This window comes from Callorhinchus milii, unplaced genomic scaffold (assembly GCF_018977255.1).
Source record: "Callorhinchus milii isolate IMCB2004 unplaced genomic scaffold, IMCB_Cmil_1.0 Scaffold5, whole genome shotgun sequence".
Classification (NCBI taxonomy): domain Eukaryota; kingdom Metazoa; phylum Chordata; class Chondrichthyes; order Chimaeriformes; family Callorhinchidae; genus Callorhinchus; species Callorhinchus milii.
In genome coordinates, this window is record NW_024704746.1 from 55055548 (window position 1) to 55074270 (window position 18723).

Below are 18723 nucleotides of genomic sequence, written 5' to 3' on the forward strand. Positions count from 1 at the left end.
TGAGATGGGTAGGCGCTACATAATGTGCCATCAGTTCTCTATCTAATTGGTTCGAACAATACCCCTTACTGTTTCATATAAAGTAGCTCTGGGATGCATGGAGACAATTGCATTTCTTGATATCACTGCAGCGTTTAGTAATGAAGGAGACCCAACTCAAGGGCCTCAATACCAGCATGAAAATGTATCTTTTTAACAACATGTTAATCAGAATTCCTTGTGATTAATACTTTTCTATATAAAGTGAGAGAATGCCACTGACAAAAATGTAATCATTCAGACTTCCATTGCCCTTCAATGATGTTTACAAACAACCCATTAATTTAGTTTTTTTTAAAAAAAGCAAATACAATATCTGACACATAATGAGTGATTTGGCATTTATTTGTTGAATGTCACTAACACATTTAGCAATTATTCACATACATATAACTGACAGGAAGAAGATAAGGTTTCATAGTTAATATGTAAAGATGCAGTACAATTGCTACAGATATCCAAACAGGGCTATTTCCCTTTTATTAACCTTTACCACTCAAGTAGAAGTTGATGCTGTGTTTTCTGCAATCAGATCATTAAAGAGCAGTTTCCGTAGAATGCCAGAGTAAAATGGCCCATACACCTGTATATTATATTTGACAATGGAGGCATACTGAGATCCAATCTCCTCCAGTTCAGCTTGAATGGGTGCAAGGCCTCCCAGAACAACTGAAGCACTCTTCTGTGCACTTGATGCACTGATCAGGTTTTTTATATACAACTCAATTCGGTTATCTAAAGGTTAAAGAAAGTATTTAAAGTATATATAGTCCGGAAGTACAGCATGTCGCACCATGATAATAATAATAATAATCCTTGCATTTGATATAGCGCTTTTCATGTCAGGAGGACGTCCCAAAGCGCTTCACAGAACACACTGTAAAGTGAATTGACTGTATATTTGTGGGCGAACGCGGCAGCCAATTGCGCACAGCAATGTCCCACAGTCATGGATTGAAAATGACCAATTTATTATTGTTTTTGGTTTTGGAGGGATTATTATATTATTAGGCGTGTGGAGTAAGGAAACCTGCCCAAGGTTTCGCCCTGCCTGGAATTGAACTCAGGTCCCTCGCTTGCAAAGCGAGTGCTCTAACCACTGAGCTTCAGGACTCCACAATCAATTATAATGCAAAATTTGCAAGCAATTTTAAGTTGGGTTGTGTAACAACAACTTGCAGTTATATAAGCACCCTCCACGCAGGGTAGCGTCTCAAGAGCGTTCAACAGTGGTGGAGCCTGACTCCGAACTGGGTGTGGGTGGGGAGGTGGCCATAAGCATGGTTGAAGAGGAAGGTTTACTGGTGGGACTTGAAAAAGGGGAGAGAGGGGGCAAGGCAGTGGGATTGAGGGAGAGTGTTCCAAAGTTTCGGGGAGTAGTAGCTGCAAGTGCCACCTCCAATGGTAGGGCTGAGGGTGCGAGGGATGAGCAGGAGAAGAGTACCAGTCAAGTGGAGGCGCCGGGTGGTGGATTAGGGAGTGAGGAGGTCGGAGAGGCAGGGAGGTGCCAGAGAGTGAATGGATTTGGACATGAGTGTAGGGATCTTGAAGTCGATCCGTTCGTTGATGGGGGGGCAATGGAGCCTGGCCAGAACTGGCGGCCAGAAGAAGCATATAGATAAGGAAAAGAAGAGGAGCAAGGTTAGAGCCCGGGGTACCCCTCAGGTGACCAGACGGGGGCAGGAGGAGAAACCATTTGCCGAAATGAAGTGGAAGCAGTTGGTTAAGTAGGATTCGAACCATGCAAGTGTGGTCCCACTAAGATGGATGAGGGAGGAGAGGCAAAGGAAAAGGATGGTGTGGTCAACTGTGTTGAACGTGGCAGAGAGATCCAGGATGATGAGGAGGCAGAAGGAGCCCTGGTCACAGAGAGAGGAAGTTTTTTGTGACTTTGACAGGTGTGAGCGAAGTAGACCTGCAACAATGTGTTCCAGGAGAAATGGCAAGGAAGGGAAGATTGGAGATGGGATGATAGGGGTTTGAGGATGGGTTTTTTGAGGAAGGGTGTGATGACAGTGGTTTTCAGGGGGAGTGGAACAGAGCCTGAGGATAGAGACTGGTTGACTGTTGGCCAGAACGGGGGAAGAGAAGGTGAGTGAGAAGCAGCTGGGTGGGGAGGGGATCAAGGCAGCAGGTGATGAACTTCATCCAGGTGTTTGTGGTTGGGAGGGAGGGAGAAATGGGAGCAAAGGAGTGTAAGGAGGGGGTAGCAGCAGGAGCCATGACGGAGGGAGAAGGCAGTGTGGATGGTCTGGGTGAGGTGGAAGGGGACATGGGGGGAAACGATGCAGCGATTGAATGTTTTCAATCTTTGAGGTGAAGAAGTCTAGGACCTCTTCATAATTGGTGTTTGATGTGAGGATAGAGAAGTTTGAGGGGGTGCACGGAGGGGGTGATGGACGGTGGAAAACAGCATCTTTGGATTGTTGTTTGCTTCCAAGATGACTGTTACAATTAAGAGGAACTTATTATAAGCGTCTTGATGCACACAGATTTTAGGCTCCTCCAGAATTTGCATTTAACAAGTATCCTTTTGCTGCCCCAAAGGTCTTCAAACTATTTTAGCTTTAACTGTGGACATTTATAGCACATTAGACTTAATGCACATTGGACTTAATGTGCTTGCCTGCCTCCATCTGCATCTCAAAACCGACTCACTCACACGAAACTCCGTACCCCCACCACATCAGTCCTTGCCAGGCTCCACTGGATCCCACTCACCTTACGGATCGATTTCAAGATCCTCTCACTCGTTTTCACATCACTTCATTCCTTTGCACCTCCTTACCTATCCAACCTACTTACCCCACAACCCCCCCTCCTACTCCACCACCCGCTACCACCACTCGACTGGCTCCCGCCTCCTAATTGTCCCTCGTGCCCTTCACTCCACCATCAGTGGCCGTGCCTTCCGCCACTACACCCTGAAAATCTGGAACTCTCCCTCAATCCCGCCGCTTCGCCCCCACCTTCAAATCCCTCCTAAAGACCTTCCTTTTTGATCGTGCTTATATGATCACCTCTACTCCCTCGCCCCTTGGCTCGTTGACAGACTCTGCCAATGTGAAGCTCTCTGGGATGCTACCCCATGTGAAGGGCGCAATATAAATGCAAGTTGACAAAACTGACACATGGTAGGACAGATCTATAGTGCTAAATGTAAGACATTTGTGACATGAAATTAGTATATAAAAACAATTGTTACAAGGGACAATATGATTTTGAGATAACAGATTTTGAGATAATTTTGAGATTTTGAGATAATTGGACCAAGCACATTTTGGCTTCGAAAACAGAGCATATTCATAGTAGACATTAAATTAACTGAATATTAAGCACTAAATTAAGAAATTCTAAGTCTACTAGTACTCACTGATCAGGTTGCGGACAGAGTTGTTTTCTTGATTGATGCTGCAGATTTGTCCAGTGAGATTGATTTGACTGTCAGCGCTAAGTGCAGGGTAACCTCGTTCAGTCAAGGATGTGTTTATTTCAGAACAGACCTTTACACTTATATTCATAAGTGTTTCTTCCATATTGAAAGTTCTTCGCAATATTACCAAAAATGTAACAATAGCAATTAAATTAGGCTAGTGATAAATATGTAGACAGATATCAAAAAAATTAAAAAATGACAGCAATATATATTGCATATCACTCATTTTAAGATTTTAATAATAATAATCCTTGCATTTCATATAGTGTGTTGGGGCGTTCTCCCGATGTGAAAGGCGCTTTACAAATGTAATCTTGTTGTTATCACATCTTGGAGGCATTTCAAAGCGCTTCACAGAATACACTGTAAAATGGAATGACTGTATATTTTGTGGGCGAAACGGGCCAGCCAATTGCGCACAGCAGTTTCCCCCAGTATATTTATAGTTATATACGTTGGGGATGAGGACATTGGATACAATATTTATTCAATGGGTGGACAGGGAAAGATCCAGTAGTCAGGGGTCTAGAACTAAAGGGCATAGTTTTAAAATCATAACTGGGAGATCCAGAATGGAGATTATGAAGAAAGTTTTCACATAGAGAATGATGGGAGAGTGGAATTGTCTACCACAGTCAGTTGTTGGGCAGCAATCTTGTGCACATTCAAAAAAGATTGGACTCACAGTTAAGGGAGAATAAAGTTAAGGGATACAGGGAAAGGGGAGAATATGGGACTCGGGTAGGATCTAGGCTGGGCACTCTTGTGGAGTACAAACACTCGCTGGACTGGATGGGCCAAATGGCCTGTTCTGCACTGTACTTTCTATGAATCCTAGTCATAAGGCAAATCCAAAGTGTTATCCAGTCAAGTTCTGCCAGTGGATAAATTCAAGAAGAAAAATTCAACATTTTTTTTGTCAGCCACATAACATTTTGCCAACTTCTCATCCTTACCCTCAATCCAAACATATTTTTAATTTTATTAACTCCTTACACTTAGTGCTGTATTGGGTAGAAGAAAAGTGATCAAACTCACTTGCTTTGCATGCCATCAAGTAGGACATTAATAACGGTTTTCAATTCATCTGCAAACCCTGGGAGGCCTGAAATGGTTGCCCCCACCATGTTATATATTATTAGCATCAGGGTGGCCACCAGTCTTTGTTCGTTCAGCCTTTGTTGCAGTTCTTGGAGTCGTGACTCATCACTCAGCAAAGTCTAACAACAAAATTAAGATAATTTAAATGCCATGAGACTTTATGCCTTGAAGAACACAACTTTGTCCTGGGGATCTGTAACTTTGCATCTACAACAGCTTGCATTTATTTAAAAGCTGTAAATATAAACCCCCCTGCACTGTAAGATCTAATATCTGTATTTCGTATAACATAGGAAAAGGTTTCCATTCTGAAAAATGGACTGTGACTCAGTCTTGCACAATAATTAAATCATTTACCTCAGGCAATGGTTTCTTCTCGAAGTCCCATTGTAGTAGTTTCACATAACCATTGTTTAGCACTAAGGATGGACTTAGGGCAAGATTAGGATTCCTGCCAGTACCAGTGGGTGATGGGTCTGAAGAAGACATTGAGGCTGAAACTTCAGCAATACATTCTTTAAGCCAAAGAGTTGTGTAATCAAGAGCATCTATGAATACAAGCATTGTGATAATTGTGAGGTTGTTTTTAACAAAAGAACAATATTCTCTAATACAGCTACTATGATGCACTCATCTAATGTTGTAAACCTATACAGAAACAACAGGTACACATTACACAACAAATAGGCCTAAAGAAATACAACCCATTCAAAATAAAATTTAAAAAATGGTCTTGTGATAATATTCAGCAGCTGTAAATAAAGAATCACATAGTTTTGTTATTCCACATAAGGTTATGACTAAATCGAAACAGCAAATTAGTTGAAATTCTGGTCTTTTTTTGGAGGGGATTGTTTTGTTTATTTTTGTTCTTGTATTTTGTTTTCTTCAAAACATATAATTAATCTGTTACTGCAGCCAGGTTCTGTTTTGTTTTCTGATTTTTGTGTGTATGTTTGGTATTAAAGTAAAAATATTCCAAATCTCACTTTTGAGAAATTAGGCAGCTTTTTGCTGAGCAGTGTGTTCAAACATCTAAGTCTTCACCTTTATAATGTTGAAATCAGGCAAATACATAAAAATAATCATACTTGCATTTGATACAGCACTTTTCACGTCTTCTAGACATCTCAAAGCGCTTCACAGAATATACTGTAAAGTGAATTGACAGTATATTTGTGAGCTAAAAACGGCTGCCAATTGTGCACAGCAGTGTCCCACAAACAGTCGTGGATTGAGTGACCAAATTATTATTTTTTTGGAAGATTATCATCCCCGGAAAAGCGATCCGCCAATCAACTGACAAACGGGTTCCTACTTACTGCTCGGTAAACTGAGGCGTATGGAGTAAGGAAACTTGCCCAACATTTTGCTCTGTCTGGAATAGAACCAAGTCTCTCGCTTGCGAGCCGAGTGCTCTAACCACTGAGCTACAAGACTCCACATACATAAACTACATATACAAATCTAGGCAGAACTTACTGGGCTGCTTGTTAAGAAAATCCTGGAACTTGCTGCGTTCATATCCCACAGAACATTGCTGGACGTGTGGCCTGATATTTTGAATAGTGAAGTTGATCAGGTCCATCGTCATCAAATCAAGAACATGAAAAATATCTCTTAATAAAGAAATACAGTAGGTGTTAAAAGAAAACTGATTTCGCAGTTTCATTGGAGAAATACCTAACGTGAAATGTAATTAAAAACACAAAAAGGTTCCCCAACAACCCTTCATTACAACTTTCATAAAAAGTCTGTTCTGTGATTTTATCATTCAGAGGAGAACAAACTTCAATTTGGCAGAAATATTTTTTTGTGACACCAGTCAAACAAAAGACTAACTTACCTGAACAGTGGTACTGGTTCAAACAGTGATTTTAATTTCTTCACATCATCATCCCGTACTGGGGCGCACAGTTTTCCCATTATGGTAACAACATAATCAGCCAGTTTATGGAGGTCAATAGCATTATTCTCAGCCTCCTGTCTGATTAGATCCAAATCCAGGACCTCACAGATCTGGTTCCGGAGTCGGTTTTGACCAGGTATGAAAAATGAGAGTAGGATCTGAAAAAAAGGAACATTTTTCACAAGTATACAACATGTGAACAAAGACAGTGTTTTACTGACTGGTGTTAAATACGCAGCCAGAATAATCAAGGCATTAAATTGCAAATTCCACGTGCACCACTTTTTTAGTTGTTTCTGTTGCAGAAGTACAGTGGGGAAAGGTTGCAGGGGAATTACAGCAGGTGAGGATGAGAATCTTAAAGTTGACCTACTGAGGGATGGGGAGCTAGTGGAACCAGGTGAGGATGCGGTGGGTGGGGGGGGAGAGGGGTTGATGGGCTTGCTAAGCCTATTGTCAGAGGGAAGGTGGGCTGTAGAGGTCTGAATGATCTGGAGCTTGTGGAGGCTGGAGCTGGGGAGGCTGATGAGCAAGGATTTAAAAAGTCAAGTGTGAAGGTGACAAACCATTTTGGCTGTGCTGGAAATGAAGTGGCAATTGAGGCGGGCAGTGTTAACGAGTTGGAGGAAAGCAGGCTGGGTTAGAGCTCAGATGAAATGCTCGAAGGAGAGTTGAACAAAATGCTTTGGTTCTGGACTGACTCTGTGAGCTGGAGTGAATAATTGGGGAAGTAGATACATATGGTCAGCAATTGAGTTGAGGAGGTACTGGTGGGAGGCAGAAAGATAGCCTCAGTTTTACTAATGCTGAGAAAGTTGCATTCATCCAGGACTTGATGTCTGTCAAGTAGTTCTGGAATCGAGGAGATTAAGTGTTGGTTGTATTCTGTGTACAAATGGAAATGCTTAGAGAGTACATCACCAAGGGCAAACACTCAGATGAGGAAAAATGAGAGAACAAAGGATATAACCCTGATGAATACTGCAAGTGTAGAAGTAGGAGGAAATGCTAGAGAATACATAGTGACAAGTGTTAAACCCAACACTGCCAAAAATCTCATTTGTAAGTTAGTTTATTCATAATAATAATAATCTTCATTGTAATTGTTATAGGGCCTTTCATGTCAGGGCGATGTCCCAAAACACTTCACAGGATGTAAAGTGGTGTGACTATTTTGTGTGCAAACACACCACCATCAATAAAAGATCGAGGTGTTCAGTCTATATTCAAATAAATTGTAAATTTATATAATAGACGTTTTTGTTGATTTTACTATAGTTAGCAAAGGATTCATTATGTTCATTCAACTGACATACAAGATTCTTAGTTACCACTGTCAAAACAGGAATGACTCTTACATAGCAGGCTGATCTGAGGATGTGAATGAAGAACGTGAATGCACAACGTACAGAAGGCACTCACTAGAATGAAGCTTTTAAAAAGGTAGGAAATTTCCCTTCCTTTATCTAGCAGCTTCCGCCCCCAACTGAAAATTAAACTCGTGTCTCTGAAAATGAAAATTTGAGACACACGTAATCTACTCAAAGTAGAATCCACTACTAGATAAGGTCAAGGTTAAGTCCATAATATTTTATGAATGCAATGGCATTGCACTAAGAGGCTGATTTTTTGGTCTAGAGACGAGGCAGTGATCGATTGATCAACTGATCGGTCGGTCGATTGGCCGATTGATTGTTCGATCAATCAATCAATTAAGTGATTAAACCTTCATTTTGTTGGAATATTTCTTGCCAGTGAGGCTGTTACAATGTAAAATACATTTCACTAATTAACTGATAACTTTAAAACTTGTCAACCTTATTGCTGCAGCTTCCAGAATACTCTGTTGAGATAATGGTACTATTGTGGATACTTATGCAGAGTAGAACTTTTCCCCAAATTTGACATTTTTAATTTGTAGAAAGGACAAGCAACATTCTGAAAAAATACATTAACAATGAAAATAGTGAACAGGAATGTCACAAAGTCTTAAGGGTATTGCTTCAATTACTCTCTTTATCCTAATCCATCCCACAACCCAGTACGAAAGAAAAAAAAATAATAATCCTTGAATTTGATATAGTGCCTTATCACATCATTTCAAACCACTTCTCAGAATATAATGTTAAATGAATTGACTGTATATTTTGTGGACGAAATGCGACAAGTAGATACATCAAACCAACCAAATTAAAAAAATTAGAAAAATGGTACAAAGTAAATTACCTGAGTGATAATCAGAAATCCAGAAGCTGGAGTACGACTCCCTTACCTCTTTTATTTCTCCCAAAAGTAAGAGGGCATGACCGTACTCAGGAGGATCCTGATTCAATTCAGCTTCCAGGCAATCCCAAAATGCTTTGTGAACTATCTCCTTCACTCTCCTCTCTAAACTGTATAAAATTAATCATTTCAGTTGGATTCTTAATTTTGAATACTGCAATAGTATTTTTGCAACACAGACATTCTGCATGTGAAGAATGCTAGGAAGATTCAATACAAATGTGCCAACTTTCACCAATTTATAAATTATACAACACACAAAAAAATTCTACTCTTTAAAATCTATAATTTAGCCAGTCTTCAGACAAATCAAGGTTATTTCCATATTGCAGAACCAGAATAACATTGATACTCACAATTAAAATGACTTATTATTAAAATAATTACGTTTTGCGTTTTAATGGAAGAGCTACAAAATAAAGTTCTATTTATTCACAATGCCTGTTAATTTGATTTATTAGTTCATTCAGTGAATGAAAATAATTCCAAGGAACACATTGAAGAAATGGAAGAACCTACTTAAGGAATTATTGTTACCTGTATGGAAATTCAAAGACTTGTAAAATTCAGCAACTTTTTTGTGTTTGTGATTTGTGTGAGAAAACAGTTCTCACACAAATCAATGCCACAGTATCAGAGGAGAGGGTAGAGAAATTGGAATAGGATAGGAATAAATAGAGAGGAGGTACTAAAAAGGTTGTCAGTGCTCAAGGTAGATAAGTCACCCGGTCCGGACGAGATGCATCCTAGGTTACTGAGGGAAGTAAGGGTGGAAATAGCGGAGGCTCTGGCCCCAATCTTTCAATCCTCCTTGGACACCAGGGTGCCAGAGGATTGGAGGGTTGCAAATGTTACTCCCCTGTACAAAAAGGGGTAGAAGGATAAACCCAGGAACTACAGGCCAGTTAGCCTATTGTCAGTAGTAATAATAATAATAATCATCCTTGCATTTGATATAGCGCTTTTCACATCTTCTCAACATCTCAAAGCGCTTTACAGAAGACTGTAAAGTGAATTGACCATATATTTGTGGGTGAAACGCGGCAGCCAATTGCGCACAGCAGTGTTCCACAAACAGTCGTGGATTGAAAATGACCAATTTATTATTGTTTTGTTTTTGGAGGGATTATTATTAGGCGTGTGGAGTAAGGAAACTTGCCCAAGGTTTCACCCTTTGGTAGGGAAACTTCTAGAGACTACAATCCGGGACAAAATAATTTTTCACTTAGAAAAATATGGGTTAATAAAGGAGAATCAACACGGATTTGTTAAAGGCAAATCGTGTCAAACAAACCTGATAGNTTTTTTTGAGTATTGGCGAGGGTGGATGAAGTAGTGCAATAGATGCAGTTCACATGGATTTTCAAAAGGCATTTGATAAAGTGTTGCATAAGAGACTTGTAAGCAAAAGAGAAGCACACGGTATTAAATGGACAGTGGCAGCATGGATACAGAACTGGCTGGGAGACAGAAAGCAGAGAGTAGTGGTTTCTGACTGGAGTGTGCAGTGGTATCCCCCAGGGGTCGGTATTGGGACCACTGCTGTTTCTATAAATGACCTGGACTTGGGTATAGGGAGCACAATTTCCAAGTTTGGAAATAATACTAAGCTCGGAAAAGTAGTAAATGGTGAGGAGGATAATAGCAGACTGCAAATGCGAAGTGATATATTTTGGGAGGGAGAAGGGGGCGCAATATAAGCTGATGGTACATTCGTAAAGGGGGTGAAGGAACTGAGAGACCTGGATCATATAAATACATCTTTGAAGGTGGCAGGACAGGTACATAAAGCTGTTAAAAAAGCATACGGATACTAGGCTTTATAAATAGGGGCATAGAATACAAGAGTCAGGTAGTTATGATGAACCTTTATAAAACACTGGTTTTATAAAGGTTGTGTTCTATAAATGACCTGGACTTGGGTGTAGGGAGTATTGTGTTCAGTTCTGGTCACCACACTTTAGGAAGGATGTCAAGGCATTGGAGAGCGTGCAAAAGAGATTTACTACGATTGTACCAGGAATGAGGGACATCAGTTATCAGGAGAGGCTAGAGAAGCTAGGATTATTCTCCTTGGAGCAGAGAAGATTAAGAGAAGACTTAATAGAAGTTTTCAAAATTATGAGGGGATTTGATAGGGTGAACAAAGAGAAAGTATTTCCACTGGCGGGTGGGTCGGTAACCTGAGGACACTGATTTAAAATAGCTGTTAAAAGAAACAGAGGGGAGATGAGGAGAAATTTTTTCGCAGTGAGTTGTTCGGATCTGGAATGCATTGCCTGAAAGAGTGGTGGAAGCTGATTCAATAACAACTTTTAAGAGAAAAGTAGATAATTATTTGGGGAGGACAAGTTTGCAGTCTATGACGAGAGAGCAGGGGAGTAGGATTGATTTGGATAGCTCTTTTCAAAGAGCCGGCACAGACATGATGGGCCAAATGGCCTCCTGTGCTGTATAATTCTATGATTCAATGAAGCTCAGTGGCTTGGGTGGGGACAGTTTATTTTATACTGGATCAAATACCAGTATAATAAAATATACTGACACATTCCTGGATTGGAGGCCATTATGCAATTAAGATGGTGGTACATTTCTCACAAGAGTGAGAGACAAGAGTGTGATAGACAGAGTGCACAAGATGGAGCGAGCGAGACAGAGCACCCGTGCAAGACAGAGCGCGTGTGAGAGAGAGCTCACAAGCGGGCGCGGGCAAGAGGGAAAGAGAACGCGCGAGAGAGAACGCACACGCATGACAGAGGGAGAGCTCACGAACGGGAGCACATGCGAAAGAGTTCACGAGCGCGTGCAGACGAGAGCCACATGCGCACGAGACAGAGCTTATGAGCGGGGATGGGCAAGAGAACTAGAGTGTATGTGTGTGAGAGATTGAATGAGTGAGTGAGTGAGTAATGTGGAGCATCTTTTGCTTTGGCTCTAAAACTCTCCAAAAAGTAAAATATATGGATTGCACCAAGTTAGAAAGAGAAATAATGTTTATTTGGGGAGGACAAGTTTGCAGGGCAATGTGGAGAGCGCGGGGGTGTTATAGAATCATACAGCACAGAAAGAGGCCATTTGGCCCATCGTGCCTGTGCTGGCTCTTTGGAAAGAGCTATCCAAATCAATCCCACTCCCCCTGCAAACTTGTCCTCCCCAAATAATTATCTATTTCTTTCTTAAAAGTTATTATTGAATCAGCTTCCACCACCCGTTCAAGCAATGAAAGTGGAGTGGGATTGATTAGGATAGCTCTTTTGAAAGAGCCAGCACAGACACGATGGGCCGAACGGCCTCCTTCTGTGCTGTATAATTCTATGATGTCTCGCAGAGGTTTATCAAAATAGATCAGTACAAGGCCTAAGGCACAGTCATTAACAAAGAAAGCATTTATTTTGCAGTGCAATGAGGCCATGATCATCTAGTCAGCTCTAACCCGAAATTGTTAAGATATGATGATAGAATAAAAAAAACTACGGAGGCAAAGAAATTTGACATATAGCATCAAGACGACCCTCCTGCTTGGCTTCCGTTCAGCGCTTCCATACTCAGGCGCTGACAGCATCTCCCCCCATGGATGCACTCTACACCTCACGGAGCCAGTATGGAACCTCAGCATCCTTTTCGATCCTCAACTGGCCCCACATCCACAGCAACACCGCCTTTACCCACCTCCGCAACATCCCTCGGCTCCGCCAGTGTCTCACACTGCAGGCCGCTGAGACCCTCATACTTGCATTCATAACATCCAGAAAAAAAAATACAAAATACTGCAGATGGTGGAAATCTGAAACAAAAACAGAAGTCGCTGGGATCACTCAGCAGGTCAGGCAGCATCTATGGAGAAAGGAAAGTGAGTCAAGGAAAGTGGCTCCATGACCCTTCAACAGAACTGGGCCGTGTTCTATTGAAGGGTCATGGAACCCAAAATGTTGACTCACTTTCTTATTCCATAGAAGCTGCCTGACCTGCTGAGTGATCCTAGCGACTTCTGTTCATAACATCCAGGCTCAACGACACAAACTCCTTGCTTTATCGGCCTCCCCAACTCCTCCCTCCAGTACGTTGTAGATCATGCAGAACTCTGCAGCCCGTGTCCTCTCCCGCACCAGGCTCTACGACCCTATCACCCCCATCCTCGCCCGACTCCAATGGCTCCCCATTACACAGAGGATACAGTTCAAGATCCTGGTCCTCCCTTTCAAAGCCCTCCATGGCCTTGCTCCCCCCTAACCTCCTACCAACCTGCTGGCTCTCTCCCCAGGTCGGGTCCGAAACAGATTGTCCGGCACCTTGGGACTTCCTCCCGACGTGAAAGACACTATACAAATGTAATTTTTTGTTGTAAAAGGAGGAGGTAATTCTGCAGGAAAATTAATATTGGTGAAAAAATATTACCTACAAATCCATCAGCAAAGTGTTATCACACGAGTTTTTATTTTTTTCTACTATTCAAATAACAGTAAAGATGTGCCTGAAATCAGGAGAATTTACTCCCGACATTTCCATGATTATGCCACCATTGTTTGTATAATGGAGCTTACAAAAAAAATAGCATTAATCCATCGACGTCAAGATCATTGCCGAATCTACTCACTCTACACATCTCCAACTTTTCTTTATTGAGTCACATCTTCATCCTCTTGCACCATATACATTGTGAGAGAATGATGAAGAGGTTTAAAATGGCAAGGCAGACTGACATTAAAAGTAACATATTTATTAAATGGGAATGATCTAGAACATTTTTTTTTAACACTTGATCTGAGTCACTGAATATTGCAAAAATGGCAAACCAGAATTGTTATTGTCAAAATCAAAATCAGGTGACAAACTTATCATAGCAATTTTCTCATATCTTGGTGTATTTATTTTAAGCCCCAAAGCTGACAGATCAGCTAAACTCTCGGGCTCCATGTGAAAAAGTTGCGTCATGATCTCATCTTGAAGATAAATGCCTTATGCTTTAAGCTGAAAGCAAGTTAAACTTGGTGGTCACAAACAATTATCTCCGCTTTCCCAGCTGAAGGAATATGCCAAGACAAGAGCCCTTAAAAGACAGAGTGTTAAAAAGTCAATCTCAGTAATTTAATCATTACCTTTGTGGCGGAAGATCAACTGGTTTAATTTGAAAGTTGGCATTCATGACAATTTCATGAGCTAAAGTCATGTTTGACAAGCCTCTTGCAGTCTCCATCAGGTCATCAAAAGAAACTATTTTCGGAGGACTTGCTATAGTAACAAGAATGGACAAGTATCTAAAATTAATGCACAGGTAGATCAGATACACACATACAACTAGTCTGGATTATCACTTATACAACCAATACATTTTACATCTGTAATACAAACATAATTATTTGTAGTTATCACTTGTGCAACAATACAAGTTTTACATCTGTTCAATGTAAAACGAAACTGGAAAACAAAGCTGAAGTAATAAAGACTTCCAAAGAAAAAAGCTTAAACCATCCATTTAGACAAAAATACAAGCCTACTTATTGAAGATGAAACTGAAGACCAAATTAGCATAGATAATTTGGGTGGTATTCAAAATCTATATGCATTTCTACAATTTTCATTTGTTTTACCCAAACAAAGGGTAATGCGTTGACTTACTTTTGGGCCACATAATTGCATAATGAGCGAACACTGGACAATTGGACAAGGGAATCGCCAGACACATTGATTTTTTTGAAAAAAATAGTCAGGTTTCCAACACACACAGAAACCCATCACCATCCTTAAGAGTATCCAAACCAAACTACTGACAGCAGCGTACATTTGTGAAAATTTCCATATGGACTGCATACTCGTATTGATGGAATGAAAGTCTCCTCCTAAGCAACCAAATAATACTGGTTCCTCCTAGTTTTGCTGCATGAACATCAATAAATAAGGAGAGTTATTACTGTTCTCTTGTCTACAGATTTAATGCACATTCATTAACCCTTTCAACAGTACTATGTCGTGTTAAATTATCCTAAAACTAATTAAAAGTTGTTTTTAAATTTATATTTCATATGACCCTTTTATCCAAGAGGTAACACTTGAAAAAAGTAACACAGTAAAAAGCAGCACTGTAAGAGTTCAAAAACAAGAGTTAGCTGTTTTCAAACAACAACTACAACAAATTATATTTGTAAGGTGCCTTTCACGTGGGAAGGACGTCCCAAGGCATTTAAGGTCCTTAAATAGTACATCTGAAACTTTCTGGTTTAAATTGTACAATTGCTCAAATGATATACATCCATTATTAGGTTATCACCTAAACCATACATTTTCATGTATTTCTTGTACTGTCAACAAATAGTTTGCAATGAATTTTATACCGAAAAATACAACTGAAACCTCAATCTCATTTTGATCAGGCTAACTTGCACAACATTTTTAAATGGAACTCATTGTTTAACAAGACCTACATGCTGGAGAGCTGGGTTTGCTGGAAGAATCACTACTGAAGCTTTGTCGAGTGCATTCATAGTCACTGGAGGAGTTCACACTATCTGAACGCTCTGAAGATTCAATGTCACTGTTCAGATCATCATTCAAAGAATGCTTTTCATTGCTGAGAGGCATCTTTCGTCTCTAAATAAAAAAACAACATGCTGCAGATTCACCGGTAGTTATTGCAAAGTAGATGAATTGAGTGCCCTTTAAGGTAAAACAAATTCCATTAAACATGCAAGTTTGAAGTTAAAGTCAAAATATCATCAAGCCCCTGGAGCAGTAACCAGCTACACAACTAAAATATCAAATATTAGAAAACGTAGACACAATTACAAATATTTTTTAAAGGACAATGAAAAATGTGTAGCTAGAAGGAAACCTAAATGGCTCTCAGTTTAATAAAACATTTGTGTACATTGTAATTCATGATTGATGATGAAATGCTGTACTCTGTCCAGTGTCTTGGGACATCCTCCCGATGTGAAAGGCACTATATAAATGTAATCTTGTTGTTGCTGTTGTTGTTGAGCATCATCAATAAAAGTAACATTATGTTCTTCCCATTTGGGATTTAAATTACACCAAAAACATTAATTTATTGCAATGGCTGCACTCATCCTCTACAAACAAGTTTATTCTTCCTGGCATCCCCAATAATAATCTTCAGCCCCATACCTCATTGCAGTAGGGCTGCATTAGTGTTCAGGTTTTGCACATTCCTATGTTCCTAAAGTTCTCTCCTCCACTTTATGGTGATAGATATGGATTGAAAACATTCAATTTTTTAAAAAAACTTTTGGAATGAGTGCTAAAATTTGCCCTTCAGGTACTTGAAAATAGGCTTCCCTATTTCTTTGCCTGCTTTCCTTTTACTTATTCAGTCTTGTAGTCTTCATGACATCCAAAATGAGACATATTTGATAACATTGCTTTCTTCCATATTTAAGAAGGAAAGCTCTGTTACTCTAAGGTGTTTCATCTGGTAGCTGACAACAGTTCCAGATAACAGACTTCAAGGTCAAGGTTGGAAATAAAATGCAATCAGAGGACTGAGGCTATAATTTTGACGTCCAAACCTTCAGGTCAGCAGTTTGATAAGTTACTGGTGAATCTATTAGGACTGTGGATCTCAAAAACACTCACTCGCTCAATTTTCTTAAGTCTTTATGTGAATCATTTATACTTGATAATCTTAACTTCACCTTATGCTACTGAATTTATTTTCAAACCAGATTTGTTTACTTCTTAAGTTTATAGTACATGCTGAAGAAACTTTTGGTTAGGTTTATTCCAAACAGGGTGTAGTTGGAAATCAAGTAATTTTAGTTTTTCAGCATTTCCATTTAATTGTACCAACTTCGGTACAAATTCAACACGTTTTGCATATTTCAAAAGTTCATAACTCTATCTTGAAACACTGAAATGGCAGTAGGCTATTCAACCCATCAAGACTACTCTGCAATTACATGACATGAGATTTCTGGCACTTAACTACATTGTATGAAAGTTGCAAAATCTGCTTCAGCAATTCAAATGCCTTGAATATAATTGCTCAGTGGTCCTGGCCTTTTGACAATATCCAAACCAGATGGGCTTTAATCATAGATAATAACAGACAAATAGGATTGAATGTGATATATATATTAAAGGCATAAAAGTATAAACACACTTTGCGGGGGGGGGGGGAGAAAAATTCTTAGTTTTTAAATACTATACAATACATATTATATATCATGACACAGAACAGGTATACTCATAAAATACAAATGTTGAATATTTACTGTACAAAACAGCAAGGCGTATAGTACATTTAAGGTTGCAGCATGCTTCTCTTAATAAAAGATTATTAATTTACAATCAAGAATCCGTCAAAAAACAAAGATACTTTTAAAATCAATAATCTCCATAATAATAATTTACCTCCTCCAGTTTTCTCACCAACCCACTGAATGGATGTAGATCAGTTTATTGAAAAGCTGACTCTAAAATAAGAAATTAATATTTTTTGATTAGTCTTCATTCCAACATTGCAACAATGCGAGCAGGAATCATAAATTAGTTATATATTAATAGATTACATAATCATCACAATTCCACTATCCGCAGTCTTATGTAGTCAATGTGACTGTATACATTTATAATTGTAATAATAATTATTATTATAGTTGTAGCATGCAAACTTAGCATAAAATTCTACAGCTGTTCTTTCAGCCATAAAAGGGTTGCGATCACCAAGTCAGTCACACGAGGCTTTTATGGGCTGACGCTCAAAATAGAATCTCAGATAGTTGAGGTTCAAGTGCATATCTATCTATATACAGTGGCAGATCCTAAATTGTGTTAAGATAAATAGAATGAAATGGACGACAGCAGCAAATTGTGAGTCTGCTCCAGATCCCTGTTTAGTGGTGACTGTGGAGCTTCCTGATGTCCTGCCATAGAGACGGGTTGTTTTGGAGACTTCTGTCTGCAGCGTCTCTCCACATCACCGACAGTCACGTGATCAAAGATCACAACAAGGCGCAGAACAAGGAAACTCGAGGCTCAAACACTGACCCCACACAACCCCCGGCCTGACACTCACTGACCCCACACAACCCCCGGCCTGACACTCACTGACCCCACACAACCCCCGGCCTGACACTCACTGACCCCACACAACCCCGGCCTGACACTCACTGACCCCACACAACCCCCGGCCTGACACTCACTGACCCCACACAACCCCCGGCCTGACACTCACTGACCCCACACAACCCCCGGCCTGACACTCACTGACCCCACACAACCCCCGGCCTGACACTCACTGACCCCACACAACCCCCGGCCTGACACTCACTGACCCCACACAACCCCCGGCCTGACACTCACTGACCCCACACAACCCCCGGCCTGACACTCACTGACCCCACACAACCCCCGGCCTGACACTCACTGACCCCACACAACCCCCGGCCTGACACTCACTGACCCCACACAACCCCCGGCCTGACACTCACTGACCCCACACAAACTCGGGTAAAAAGCCCGACCGAAGTTTCTGAAGTTAATCTGCGAACCTGATACGCGGACGCGCTGACCTTGTTTACAGGAAGCACCAAGTGAAGCCACTGCGCGGTACTGAGGAGGGGGAGGGCGGGAGGGGGGGGGGTGGGGGGTATGGAAGCGATCGCTGTGATCGGCGAGGCGGGCAGTGCTGCCGCCTGTGGACGGTTTGCAGGTGCGCTCTGTGCTACAGCTGTCACTCACCTGCATTTAAAGGGTCGGTCAGTACCAGCTGCGCGCGCCGCCTTTATACCGCTTTCCCCGGGGACTCGGTGTCTCCCCGGGCGGGGGGGGAGGGGGGCGGCGGCGCGGCACCTCACCGGCCCTCACAGCCTGACCGAGTGTCTCGAAGCTCTGACAACTGCTTTCATTGACTAATTGTCAGCGTCCGGAAAGGTCGGTCCTGTTGGATAAAATGAAGGTGTTCGTGTTTCTGGCAACGGCCGCTCCCCGCCCCCGGAGT

At 40.9% G+C, this 18723-nt stretch overlaps 1 protein-coding gene across 6 annotated transcripts; it reads right to left on the minus strand.

The window, feature by feature from the left end:
• Positions 1-363: 363 nt before the first annotated feature.
• tcp11l2 (t-complex 11, testis-specific-like 2) lies at positions 364-18537 on the minus strand. Of its 6 annotated transcripts, none has more exons than XM_042334783.1 (11): positions 18465-18537; positions 17136-17197; positions 15188-15353; positions 13865-13997; positions 8758-8878; positions 6423-6643; positions 6059-6195; positions 4934-5124; positions 4514-4695; positions 3413-3585; positions 364-774 (listed from the first exon to the last, which is right to left on the minus strand). In XM_042334783.1, exons 3-11 carry the CDS (start codon positions 15342-15344, stop codon positions 536-538), a joined length of 1554 nt encoding a protein of 517 aa, XP_042190717.1. In that variant the 5' UTR covers positions 15345-15353; positions 17136-17197; positions 18465-18537; the 3' UTR covers positions 364-535.
• Positions 18538-18723: the final 186 nt, after the last annotated feature.

What these genes read in the sequence shown, in the direction of transcription:
- tcp11l2 (XM_042334783.1), bottom strand. Translation starts at nt 15,344, where the DNA reads ATGCCTCTCAGCAATGAAAAGCATTCTTTGAATGATGATCTGAACAGT. An exon ending in CAAACCCAGCTCTCCAGCAT is followed by an intron (nt 13,998 to 15,187) that starts GTAGGTCTTGTT and finishes TTGTTACTATAG; the next exon opens with CAAGTCCTCCGAAAATAGTT. An exon ending in TTTTCTTAACAAGCAGCCCA is followed by an intron (nt 5,125 to 6,058) that starts GTAAGTTCTGCC and finishes TTGTATTCATAG; the next exon opens with ATGCTCTTGATTACACAACT.